The sequence below is a fragment of the Gopherus evgoodei genome, chromosome 3, assembly GCF_007399415.2.
Source record: "Gopherus evgoodei ecotype Sinaloan lineage chromosome 3, rGopEvg1_v1.p, whole genome shotgun sequence".
Taxonomy (NCBI): Eukaryota; Metazoa; Chordata; order Testudines; family Testudinidae; genus Gopherus; species Gopherus evgoodei.
This window is the reverse complement of record NC_044324.1, coordinates 14,420,770-14,434,260: the sequence shown is the minus strand read 5'-3', so window position 1 is coordinate 14,434,260 and position 13,491 is coordinate 14,420,770. Positions and strand designations below refer to the sequence as shown.

The 13,491-nt window shown below is 55.1% G+C and overlaps 1 protein-coding gene across 3 annotated transcripts in view; it reads right to left on the bottom strand.

Moving 5' to 3' along the window:
* The window catches only part of ADCY3 (adenylate cyclase 3), a 107,109-nt gene that overhangs the window by 10,860 nt on the left and 82,758 nt on the right, over positions 1-13,491 (bottom strand). For 2 of the 3 annotated variants that reach the window (XM_030555149.1, XM_030555147.1), the window contains exons 6-13: positions 12,355-12,513; positions 9,195-9,357; positions 8,574-8,693; positions 7,953-8,095; positions 7,017-7,178; positions 4,861-4,948; positions 3,704-3,820; positions 226-485 (exon numbers count right to left, since the gene is read on the bottom strand). In XM_030555149.1, the coding sequence (XP_030411009.1) occupies positions 226-485; positions 3,704-3,820; positions 4,861-4,948; positions 7,017-7,178; positions 7,953-8,095; positions 8,574-8,693; positions 9,195-9,357; positions 12,355-12,513 (1,212 nt within the window). The remainder of the gene's footprint in view (positions 1-225; positions 486-3,703; positions 3,821-4,860; positions 4,949-7,016; positions 7,179-7,952; positions 8,096-8,573; positions 8,694-9,194; positions 9,358-12,354; positions 12,514-13,491) is intronic. The other variant, XM_030555148.1, reaches the window with a different exon arrangement.

The window sequence follows — 13,491 nt, the reverse complement described above, 5'->3', positions numbered from 1 at the left end:
CACAAGGGTTGCAGCCACTCCCCACACCCCCACCAAAGCAATGAAGCAGCCACGGCCATGGGAGGAAACGTCTCCCCACCCTGGGCTGTGGAATGGTCTCCCCAGGGGAGGGGTGGAAGGCTGAAACTGGACCAAACCAGGACTGTAATAGGGAACAGTCCTACATTGCTCCTGGAGCGCTGGCCGGTCCCTCTATGCCCTCCCCACCACGCCCAGTGCCCTTACACGTTCTCTTTGAAGCGTTCCTGATCATACTCGTCGAAGATCTGCTGCCAGGCATAGATGTTGACCACGCCCACTGCCCCGGTGATCATGACCATCAGGGTGAGCTTGACCATGTGGCTGACCTGCACCAGCATGATAGTGGCGATGAGGGCCAGCACGGCAATGAAGCTGTAATACTTGGGGTCCTCCACGCAGCCCCCCGCCAGCAGGGTCCCTGCGGTGCTGTTGCTGGTGCCGGAGTAGAACTGCAGGCAGCTGAGCTGTGTGGGCAGCAGAGAGATGGGTGAGGGGTTACAGTAGGGAGCGGGGCGGCTTGACCTGGGAATGGCATTTAGTTTTACTGGGACTGGCTGCATGGGGGATGGGAGAGCAGGGGATGAGTTTAGGTGAGGGACGGTACCTGAGCCTGTAACCTGAGCCAGGAGGGGGTGGGGCGATCGACACCTTTGCCAGGGAAACTGCACAAAGGGAGAGGGGGAGAGAAGGAGGGGAGAGAGCCTGCTGGAGGGGGTTTTGCTTTCAGTTTTGTGCTGGCTGGGAAGAGGCACGGGACCCCAAGTCTGGGGTCTAAGATCCTTGCCCCCCAGAGGGACCTGGCTGAGGGGTCCTGGTTGTACCTACAAGCCCTGCTTGGGACTTTGTTCCTATCATCTAAAAAACCTTCTGGCTGAGAGTCACGGTGAATCACAGGAAGTGGAGGGGTGCAGGGCCCTTGACAGTTACCTACCAATGGCCAGACTGGATCAGAGCAGCGATAAGCAGAGGCTCTTATTTAGCCTTCAGAAATCTCTCTCTCTCCTTTTAAAATGGGTCAAGCCTGAAGTCCCAGCCCCCCCTCAAAGTTAGTGCCCTGAGTATAAACTGAGTAATGGCGTTTAGCGCTCCCTGCCTGCATGGGATATGGCGAGCAGCAGCACCAGCGGCCCACTCGGCCTTGCCTCAGGCCCTGGGCTGGAGAGGTTGGAGAGGGGAGCCGAGCTGCATGGCCCATGCAATCCTTGTCAGCACGTCAGTTCCAGATGAGGTGTCTTTCCTTGTGATGTGGCTACCAGGGCCATTGTGCACTGGACTCCCACCTTTCCAGGTTTTCAAACAGCTCTCTGGGGGTAAGGGCTTGTGGTGTTCACTGACCTGGGCTCGCTTTGAGCCAGTGACTCGGGGTGAAAGGCTCCACTGCGGGTTACCATGTTTAATTCAATAACTGTGCCCAAACACAGCAGCACCTGTCCGTGTCGCACAGATGGCCAGGTGCTATAGGAAACCCAGCCGAACGCTACAGAGCCTTCCCCAGGCAGAAACCCACCCGCCATCACTCCTGCACACATCTGGGTACCATTATCACCACTGACCATATATGGCAAGATAAGGCAATGGCTGGAGGAGGATCAAACCTTCTGCTTCAGGGCATAAGCTGATAGGCAGCTGCAGCGCAGTGGGATGGGGTCAGGGAGGAGGAACTGGAGATTGTATCTAGATGAGAACTTGGGCCCTTATGAAGAATCTGTAGCCCTCGGAAAGTCTCGTTTCCTCCCTTTGGGATGGCTGAGCTCGCGGCTGTAAAGCATGATGTGGTTGTGCCAGAGGTACCTATGCTCTGCCCTCGTGGCAACCTGCCGGGAGCCCCGGCCTGCACCTGGTCTCTGTTAAATGTAGGTGTCTGGGCTGCCCTGCCCTGCCCTTGGCCATGCAGCCGCTGAGACACCCTCTCACGAGGTGATGCCGGGCTCTTAGAAGGAAGGCAGAGCATTGCATGCTGGGACACGTCCTCTCCCTGGCCGCCCCCCACTTCCAGCTAGTGAGGCAGATGCATGGCCCCTAGCTTTAGCACTGGAACTTTTACGATCCCTTCAGCTAACACTGGGTCTGATTGTCCTGACAGCCATTTAAATCAGGGGTCCCTCAGTCAAACCCAGTGGAGCGACACCGCTGCAGAAGGACTGTCGGCATCAGGCCCTTGGGATTCGTCCATTAACAATGCTGCTAACAATATCTGGCTGCCGTTGATCTTTGCTGCTTTCGTTTAATGACCGGCAGGGCATGGTGCTCTGAACAATTATTGGCACACTCAAAACGGGAAGGTCAGAACGGATGTATAAACTGAGTAATGGCATTTCGAGGTCCCTCCTGCATGGGACAGGGACAGCAGCCGTACAGGCAGGATGGGGTCAGCCACCCACACTGAGATGTTTATAAACAGGCACCATGGTCCAAACCCAGCCCTGGCATGACACAAACCCTAATCCATGGAGAGACACTAGGGCTGCGCAGGACCCAGCAGAGCTAATGGGCCTCAACAAGTCATCGAGTCCAGCCCTTGCACTGAGGCAGGACCATGTAAACCTGGACCATCCCTGACAGGGGTTTTCCAGTCTGGTTTTAAAACGTCCAATGATGAGAATTCCACATCTTCACTGGAAGTCTGCTCCAGAGCTTAACTGGCTTTAGTGAGGAAGGTTTTTCTAATATCTAACCTAAATCTCCTTTGCTGCAGATTAAGCCCATTTCTTCTTGTCCCACCTCCAGTGGCCATGGAGAACAACTGATCATCTCCTCTTTATAACGGCCCTTAACAGCTGACGACTGTTATCAGGTCCCCCTTAGTCTTTTTTTCTTAAAATATGCCCAGTTTTTTTAACGTTTCTTCATAGATCAGGCTTTCTAAAGCAGCAGCTTCTCAACCTTTCCAGACAACTGTCCCTCTTTCAGGAGTCTGATTTGTCTTGAGTACCCCCTAGTTTCACCTCACTTGAAAACAGCTTGCTTACAAAACCAGACATAAAATACAGAAGTGTCACAGCACACTATGACTGCACAATTGCTGACTTTCTCCTTTTTCTCATATAATTATAAAATAAATCAACTGGACTATAAATACAGGTCAGTGTACAAAATTTGTATTGTACACTGTATTCCATACAGTGTACAAGTCATTGCCTGTATGGAATTTTAGTATGTATTGACTTGGTTAGTGCTTTTTATGTAGCCCATTGTGAAACTAGGCAAATATCTAGATGAGCTAATGTACCCCCTGGAAGATCTCTGCATACACCCACAGTACGTGAACCCCTGGTTGAGAACCATTGTTCTAAACCTTCTATCAGCTTTGTTGCTCTCCTCTGGACTCTCTCCAGTTTATCCACATCTTTGATACAGTGCCACAGCTTAGGCCTCACCAGTGCCGAGTACAGTGGAACAATTACCTCCCGTGTCCTACAGACGACATTCCTGTTAATACACCCCAAATGATATTAGCCTCTCACAACTGCATCACGTTGTTGACTCAATTTGTGACTCACTATAACCCTGGATCCATTTCAACTGTACGGCCCCCTAGCCAGGTATTCCCCATTTTCTACTTATGCATTTGATTTTGGATGTCGATAGACACTTCCTCTGAGGCACCCAGTGGAGCGACCCCATGTGCTGGTGTGAGGTGGCAGGGAAAATGGTGGCAGGAGGGAGGCAGGAAGGTTCTCACCATATCCACGATGTCGGCCATGGTAAGGATAAAGATGGCCGACATGGCCCATGTGTTCCGGGCCCACCGGGTCCTGTCGATCCAAGTGGAAAAGGCTACGAGTTTTTTGGGAAATACCTATGAAGAGAAGAGGTCTTTAATGATGTGAATCTCAGCCCTTCTGCCCAGAGGCTATGGTGATGGGAGCCTTGTAAGTACCTGGCACCAAGAATCCCAAAATGCTTTGTCAACATCATTTCAATGGGAGTTAGAGGCCTAAATGCCTTTGAGAATGTGGGCCCAATTGTTAACCCACACATCATAGCATGGTGAGAGCAGTCTACATTGCCATCAAGTATCTCCAGAATCCCAAATTTTTTGGAAGTCTCTGGATGAAGGGTGCACCTCTGGCTGAAATTGGGTGGCCCACAATCTCAGCTTTCAATTAGCTTTCTAGCCCTTACCCCTGTGAAGGAACCCTACCAAACACAGAGCGGTGCTGCCTTCCTGAATCTGCAGACAGCCCAAAACAACAGAGGTATGAACTGCCCCCTTCACCTCAGTGGGGGGGGTGGGGGTGGGGTTGATCCCACAGCTGAATGATGAGTGTTACACTGTTTCAGCCCCAATCACTTTAGGAGAAACATCCAGCTAAGGTACCTACACAGCGTTGTTTCAGTACATTTCTGCTTTTGTAGGACTGATCTTTACAACATTTCAACAGATCCCTGGTCACGAAGGACTTCACAGCACATGAAGGATTGGAGGAGAGGTCCCACAATGGCTATTAGCCAGGATGGGCAGGGATGGTGTCCCTGGCCTCTGTTTGCCAGAAGCTGGGAATGGGTGACAGGGGATAGATCACTCAATGATTGCCTGTTCTGTTCATTCCCTCTGGGGCACCTGGCATTGGCCACTGTTGGAAGACAAGATACTGGGCTAGATGGACCTTTGGTCTGACCTAGTGTGGCCATTCTTATGTGGAGATAGAACGCAGATCCTCCAACTCCAAAAGTTCCTCTCTCTATGACTAGAGCTAAAGGGGCTCTCTATTAGCTATTAGCAATATGAGGCCTATGACACACAGTTGAGAAGGGTGGATTCCATCCGCATCCACTGACTCCTTGGGAGTCACGGGTGCTCTCTGCCTTTCAGGAGCAAGTCCTCTGTCCTCTTACCCTGGGGAAAATGGCTGCCAGAGAGCAGAGAGTCAGGATGAGCAGCAGGATTTCTCCAATTACAAACGTCACATAATTGGCCACCAGCCTGCACAGAGAGAGAGAGAGAGAGTGTCAAAAACCAGCCCTGTGGGGGGTTATTCCAGTGATGGTGCTACCCACACAACCCAGTGGGTTCACATAGTACTCTGCTGCTTTTCACAGCAATATTAGATTGCTGAGTAAGTTTCACTTGGTTTGGGACTACGAGCGTGAACAGCGCAGAGAGACTGCAGCTGGGCGGGGAAGAGCGGGCAGCGCAACGCAAGCAGAGGAAAGAAAGTAGCCAGCATGGGGTTGAGAAAGCCGCAGGTCACTTCCCAAGCTCATGTTCTCAAAAGGAAAAACAGACATGGAGCTAATATGTGTTGGTTGCAGCCAGTAACTAGACTGGCTACTCCTACAGCTGACGTGGAAGAGGTCCGTGTTGTGGGCCACTCTTGGGGGTGGAATATATATGAGAGCAAGAGGTTGACAAAGTGCTAACCTAGGACTCGGGAGACGAGGGTTTAATTCCCAGCTCAGCCACAGACTCAGTGTGATCCTGGGCAAATCACATGTCCCTCTGTGCCTCAGTTTCCCATCTGTACAATGGGGATAACAGGGCTGCTGCAAAGATAACTACATGAAGGGTTGTGAAGTGCTTGGATACTCCAGGAACAGGCTGTTATTAGTCCCTGAGTGTGCAGGGAGAAGAGGGGATGTTATTTCAACACACTTTTTAACTAAGCTTCCTAAAAATCCTTCCAACTCCTGTGAAAGCTGGCTGGCTTTTCCGGCATCCCCGCACCCTGAAGCAACACCATGGACAAGAAGCATTTGCAAAGCACCAACGGTGGGCATGGTTCTGTGCAGGACAGACGCCAAAACAAAGCCCCTGCTGGAAGGACCTTGCAGTCCCAAAGAGAAGGTCTTTGGGGGAGCTCTAGTGAAGCCAGCAGAGCCAATGGCTTTTCACAGCAGCACCGATTTCTGGGCTTTGCCCCATTCCCCTTCAAGAACTAACGGGTGACGCTGATGGGGTTCAACAGCCATGTAGCGCTTTTCAATCACGGCGCCCAGGGCTTTGCTAACACATAGGGAGAAACAGGCCTTGCCCTGGAGAGCTAACGATTGAAGCATTAGGCCACACAGTCACCTTCCTGCTAGGCTTGCGGCAAGGTACCAGCCCTGGAGCTGCATGGCAAATGCATGTTCTCACCGGGGGTTCCCATGGCAACCTGCCCGCAATCAGCTAGGGAGGGAGGCTGGCACTGCACGGTCACCTGGTCTCGTCGATTCATTATTTGATTGCCCTTCCCCGGGGGCGTGGGCAGAGGCGAATGTCAGTAGGACGTATCAAGGACAAGCTGCAGTGCTTTGCCCCCACCGTGCTCTCAGCAGGGTGGCTACGGCTTCACTCAGAGGCTCCACTCAACAGCTGGCGGCTCTCGCCCGGCAAACGACCCCCTGGCCGGCTGGACTTCCCACGGCGGCTGCTCCCGGGAGAGCCCAACCGCAGCCAGAGAGAAAAGGGGAAAACCTGGGGGCTGGGAGCTCAGGAAACTTTCCACACCCACGGCCCCTGCTGCAGCCTGGCAAGAGTCATTCAAGACAGGTGGCCAGTGTGAAATGACTTTGGGGGAGGTCTCAGCCCAGTCCCTGAGGATCTGGGGTTCACATGATATAGGCCACCCCCGCAGTCAGCATCCTGGCTGGCAGTCTCCACCCAGAGGGCAAGGACCCCGCAGGCCATGGAGAGAAAGCCCAGTGCCTCCCAAGATCTGGTCCCTCTAGGTCAGAGCTGAGGCTCTGGGGCAGGATGATGCTGGGGAAGGTTTAACTGCCGCTGCCTGCACTGTACTTGGTCCATCTCCCTGCCAAACACACCTTCTGGGAGCCAGGCCTGCTCACCCCGGCCTCCCGGGGTTTCTAGGTGAATACGGCCACACAGGAGCCCAGCCCAGGAGGAATCAACCAGGCCTCTGGGGGAATATGAATAGGGACTGATGCACCGCGCCCATTCTACAACTCTGCCCAAAGTGAGGGGCAGGGGCGGGTATTCCCAGCGCAGAGCCCCATTGTGCCGGGGCTGCACAAACAGAGCCCCTGCTCCTTGCCCCAGTCGACCTGCTCACCAGGGATCGATTAAGATCTCCACCAGGGCGGTGAAGAAGAGCACCACGCAGGAGCAGCTGAAGGCGGCCCCGCTCTGCTTCTCCTTCTCCACGGAGTAGCGCGTCTCCATCTCCGGGTTGATGAAGCGCATGGAGAGGCGGTAGGTGTATTTCCCCTTCAGCCTGTCAGAGACACCGCAAACCCCGGTGAGATGCTGGAGGCCGTGGGCAAAGGGGAAAAGGAGAGGGAGGGTCCTCACTCTGCCGGGGGGCTGCTGCAAGGGCATTGCCATCACCATAAGGAGAGAAACGAGGGCCGTGGGAAAGAGCACCCCTAGGGGGAGGGGAAAGGAAGAGAATCCCTGCAGCATCCAGGAGAGAGGGGGAGGATTTGTGGGAGAGGACAGGGTATCTGGGGGCAAAGGGTACAGCCCCCATAGGGGGAGGGAGAGGAACAGCACCTTCAATCAGTGGCATCCTGGTGCTGTTTGAGGCACACACCGTACGCGGCCGCTGTTCCCAGGGCATCGCTGGGCCAGCTGATATGCCGTGCATGGGACCTGTTACTGGTGCAAGGAGAGCAGATCCACTGCAGCCCAGCTAGTCTGTGGGCAGGTTTGAGATGGCTGGGCAGGTCCCAGCAGGGCTGCACTGGCCAGCACCGCCATGATATGTAGGGTCCCTGTAGCAGGGCTGCGCTGGTGAGCCCCCGTGACATGGAGGGGCTGGAGCTGGGTCCCTGTAGCAGGGCCACACTGGGGAACCCCCGTGACCAAGGGGGGCTAGTCCCTGTAGCAGGGCTGCACTGGGGAGCCCCCGGGACCCAGGGGAGATGGGGCTGGTCCCTGTAGCCGGGCTGCACCGGGGAGCCCCCGTGACCTGGGCGGCTGGGGCTGGGTCCCTGTAGCAGGGCTGCACTGGGGACCTCCCGTGACCTGGGGGGCTGGGGCCACTCACGCCTGCACAGACTCCCTCTCCAGCAGGGCTTCGTTGAGCAGGTTGTTGAGCTCCTGCTCGTTCTGCGAGGCGTCGACAACTCTCTCGGCCAGGTCGCGCAGGCGCAGGCGCCGGCGGGGATTGGGGAAGGAGGGGTTCACCACCTGGCAAGGGGGGAGGTGAGAGTCAGACGAAGGCAAACCCCTGGGGTTACTGGCTGACAAAACCAGAAGTGCACCCTGAGAAACAGGCCGTCTCCTCTAGAACGCCACTGGCCAGCCTGGGCCAGATCCCCAGCAGGTGTAAATGGGCCTTGCTCCACCAACTTCCATGCAGCCCAGCCCATTTTCACCAGCTGAGGACCTGGCCGCTCAATCTTCGTAATGCCCCAGCCCTCCCACACAGGGGCGAGAGTCACTGTGCCCAGTTCCATTCATATCTCAGCAGAGTAGTACAAGGCCCAAGTACTTGTTGCCCTTCTCCTTGTGTCGGAATTCGACAGGGTGAGCAAACCCCAGGGGTAACAAATACCCGCCCCGTGTGCTCACCCTCGAGCCTGCTGTGGCTCTAAACGCCCGGGGGTAGCCCCGGGCTCCCCTGCTGCTGCTGGGTTCCAATACCCGTCCCCAGGGCAGCTCTCACCCTGGTGTCCAGCTCCTCGGCCTCGTCGGGCGTGGTGCAGGTGGTGTTGATGCTGCCGTTACACTCCTTGGTGTTGATCAGCAGCGGGGAGTTCCCATGGGAGGACGTCAGGGACAGCTTCTAGAACACAAAGGAGCAGGTGGGAATTCAGCCACCAGGACCGAGGGCCGTAAGAAGGGGAGACGACTCGGGATGCGGCATTCTGTTTCCTGGCCATGCTGCCAAGGCCTCATGCTGGTCCCGCTGCATGGGGTGAGATTCACCCACAAGGCTACCAACATGGGAAAGAGGGGGTGTCTTGGAGGGGAGCGAGTGACTGGAGCAGAGGAAGACGTAGGGTGGTTATTAAGGAGCAGCAGAAGTTACGGGCGGCAGAGACGGATTAAGTCTCTTTAGGAAAGGACAGGAGTGCTGAAGGTTTTAGAATCAGAGACTCACAGGAATAGGGAGCCAGGAGACAGGAGGATGGGGCCAAGCGTTCACACCTCTTGGCACGCATGAGAAGGGCAGAAATGGAGACAGGCCTTCGCAAGCCGCAGATCGGAGCCCAGGGCAAGCCACGGAACAGGGGACAGCAACAGCGGAGATGAAAGGAGCTGGAGGAGGAGGAAGGTTACTCACCACTCCATTGATCCCATTCTTGAGGGGCTGCTTGGGCACCACGATGAGGTACGTGATGATCCCCTTCTCCTTCAGGTACTCGCACCGTGTCCCCCCCTCACCGGGCTCCACCTCAAACTCCCCTTTCAAGCAGTCCATGGTGCTCTGGGAGATGTGCACACGCCTGTGGGCCAGGTGGGAAGAAGACAGCAGTAAGACCCCACTGCCTTCGTGCCAGCCCCGGGCAGAACTCAGCAGGTTTTGGGGAGGACGTTTTGCGAAAGTATTGAGGGATCTGCACAAAGCCCCTCGCTCCCTTCATCCCCTGGGGAAGGAGGCAGGACTGACATACCAGGGAGAACCCTGGGTCCCAGCAGCGACTGGTTTCCATGGGGAAGGTGGGAATGGATTGAGCAAAGGCCCATGTCTGGGTAGGGGGTGGGCAGAAGAGCAGTGGCAGATGCAGCCGGGACCTGACTCGTCGGCGGCTGGGGCAGAAGAAGCAGACTGGGAGACCAGCAGTGACGTGGGAACAAGGGGCTGGTGTTCTCACAACAGCCTGGCCTGTTAAGGCAGCAGAGAATCCTGTGGCACCTTATAGACTAACAGACTTTTTGGAGCATGAGCTTTCATGGGTGAATACCCACTTCTTCAGATGCATGTGGTGGAAATTTCCAGGGGCAGGTATATATATGCTAGCAAGCAAGCTAGAGATAATGAGGTCAGTTCAATCAGGGAGGATGAGGCCCTGTTCTAGCAGTTGAGGTGTGATCTGCAAATTTGACACCATCAGCTCAGGATTGAACAAAGACTGTGAATGGCTTGCCAACTACAGAACCAGTTTCTCCTCTCTTGGTTTTCACACCTCAACTGCTAGAACAGGGCCTCATCCTCCCTGATTGAACTGACCTCGTTATCTCTAGCTTGCTTGCTAGCATATATATACCTGCCCCTGGAAATTTCCACTACATGCATCTGAGGAAGTGGGTATTCACCCACAAAAGCTCATGCTCCAAAACATCTGTTAGTCTATAAGGTGCCACAGGATTCTTTGCTGCTTTTACAGATCCAGACTAACACGGCTACCCCTCTGATACTTGGCCTGTTAAGGACACAGCACTCTGCCTGCTGACAAGCTGTTTCCAACTCCTGGCTGGGATGGGTGGGGCGCAATCAGCCAGCCAGCAGGAGCCAGGACGTGGGACACCTCCCGCCTTGTCCACGGGGCGCTGTCAGCCCACCCCTCTGCACAGGACCCTCCCCGGTTATTTGCGACGAGGCCCCATTTGGCTCCAGCCGCCAGGTAGGGAATCCAAATCTGGATCCCACGTGGGGTGTGTTCCAAGCTGAGGTTTGCTCAGAGTCCCTTCCAAGGCGTCTGGCTGTCTCCGCCAATTTCCCAGCGCCTCAGGGCAGTTGCTCCTTCTAAATGGCTATTCTTGTTATTAATAACCAATCCTGGCATCTCCGCCCAGGCAGATCCAGGGCGCTGCTGCTGACCCCAGCTGGAGAAAGCAGATTTGTTACCCTCGTGGCTTTCCAGCCAGCTGCACTTGGCTGCTCCTTGCCCCGGCCACAGAGGAAATGCTTCCAAACCAGAGTCACTGTCCTTCCGGAGACCTCCCCGCTCCTCCAGGCCCTGCCGGTTACCATGGGACACCCCCACGCCCCCCAGCCCACAGGGACCGCCCTTGTAACAAACGCAGTGCGAGTGACTCCCAGGGCTTGAATTCCGCCAGAGCTGTCTGGAGCGGAGCTCCGGTAAATATTTTCCACCCCTCTGGAGGGTTTATAGCATGTTGCAGGGCTCTGGGAAATACTCTAGCAGAATTTAATCCCATTGACTTCAACTGGCTCCAAATGTGGCCCTGGGATGTTTACCACATGGGAGCCTGGCTAGGTTATTACGACCACTTTTGGCTGCTGGGGGCAAGGCAGGCTGCGATTTCTGGAAGGTGCCCTGCTCCCCCCAGCCTGCCCTCTTGAAAGGCTCCACTTTTCTGTCTCTGCCAGCTCCTGGCCCCTCCCTCAGATCACACCGAGAAGGGAGAAGAACATCACCTGGGACATGTAAAACTTGACAGCACAAAACCCTATTGATGTGCCACGGAGACCAGTCCTGCCCTGGACCAGATGGGACTGCTTAGGACCGAAGGGGGCAAGGACTGGCCGGATCCTAGATGCAGCTCCTGCTTGCAGGGAGCTGAAAGGATCAGGATGCTGCTATTTTGGCCAGGATCCTGCTCGCAGTGCAGCCAATGGAGTTGAATGGAGGCAGGGCCAAGTCCTGCACAGCGTTAAGTGTTGTAATTAACAAAGACCGAGGGGAGGGGAATGCAGTGACTCTGAGACAGACCGTGCCCTTATGGTAAGGCTGCATGTCTGCCAGAGATCACTGAAGTCACAGATTCTGTGACTTTCCATGACCTCTGTGACTTCTGCAGCAGCAGCAGTTTGGGTGTGTGGGAGGGGACAGGGGCTCGGGGTGCAGGGCAGTACTTACCTGTGGGGGGCTCCCCGACTCCGACCGGCATGTCCCTGCAGCTCCTAGGCACAGGGGTCAGGGGGCTCTGTGGTTCCTGGCCAATGGGAGCTGCAGAGCCAGCACTCGTGGCAGGAGCAGCACACGGAGACCCTGGCCGCCCCTCTCCCTAGGAGCTGCAGGGACACGCTGGTCGGAGCCAGTTAGGGAGCCTGCCAACCCTCCCACCCCCCAGCACCAGCGGGAGTCCCAGACCACTTCCCCCAGCACCCATGGACTGCCCCCTCAGAGCACCCACGTCTTCCGGCCCAAGGTTTAGTTAGGGGTATGTAATACAAGCCATAGATCACGGACCGTGAATTTTTGTTTACTGCCTGTGACCTGTCCATGACTTTTACTAAAAATACCCATGACTAAAACGTAGCCTTACTGATGGGGCCTCATGCTCTTCCCTCCCTCGGTGAAGCACTGGGGAAACCCCGGCACTGGTATCACTGAGGTTAGCCAGAGGGACCCCAAAACAAGCCACGTCAGGGCCGGAGCAGTGGAGACACAGGGCATGTTTAAGGTGAATGTCAGGGCTAGTGGAGGGAGATGGACCGACACCCCTTCGGCCGTGATGCTGTCTAGCCACTGCAGGCTTCCCCACCCCCCTGCCGAGACTCAGCCTGGGCTGTCCGTCCACCTGGAGATACTCACCCTGGGATGCCGCCGGCCTCCATCTTGTTAGCCACCGTGACGTCTGTGGACCAGACATCGTATTGCCAGCGCTTCTGGCCCAGCACACCACCCAGCACCGCACCGCTGTGGACCCCCACCCGCATGTCCACATCCGTTTTGGTCTTCTCTCGCACGTAGCTTTGGGAGAGGGAGAGCAGGGGTCACACAGAGAGGTCGCCGGATCCATGTCTCAGCAGGTAAGTCCCCCAGCTGAGCCTCACCCCCACACCCTGGCAGGGCATTCGACAGCATTCAGAGATACCGGGACAGATCCAATCGGGAGAGGCCCCACCGAAGACACGAGGATTGATGCTGGTCTAGTGGAGTCGGGCCCCTGCTGACACATTAATGTGCAGACAGACTAGGGGCCAGATCTTCCTCTGGTGTAAAGTCATCAATGAACTAACCCTCACAACCCACCTTCCTTGGGTGGTGCGTATCAGGCAACCTGATCAAAAACACCCACGTGTCTTCAATGTCAAAGGAACGTCCCATGTCACTTCAGATGCCTTCAAGCATGTTACCTGTCATTAATCCCATTTTACAGAGAGGCACTTCCCCAAGGTCATGCAGTGAGTTAGCAGGAGACTCCCGACCAGACCCCAGCACTCCTGATGTGTAGACCTCTGCTCTAACCATTACGCAACGTGCCCCCAGGGATCCTCATTGCAAACCAGCTTTCATTATAACTCTCACAATTAACCCTTGTTCAAAGCTTTCATAAATCTTTCTTTTGGCTGATATTTTCAATCCCTGCTCTCAGCTCAAAGGTGAATTTTGGTGCAAAAAAATCTCTTCAGATGTTTTTCAATTATAAGACAGGAGTAAAAATACCACTTTTTCCATATTAGGTATATATCTGGCCCCATCCTGTCTGGTCACTTGGCAATTTTCAATGTACTTATCCTTCCAATACTCTTGTAAGGCAAGGTTGGGCTATGAACTCCATCGCACAGATGGGAAACTGAGGCACAGAACGGGTAAGTGACTTGCCCACAGTCATACAGGGCAGTTGTGGCAGAGCAGAGACTTGAACTCAGCTCTCCCAACTCTAAGGCTAGCGCCCTAATCACTGGTTAGGGAGTCCTGAGTTACCTAGGCTGGGATTTTCAAAGG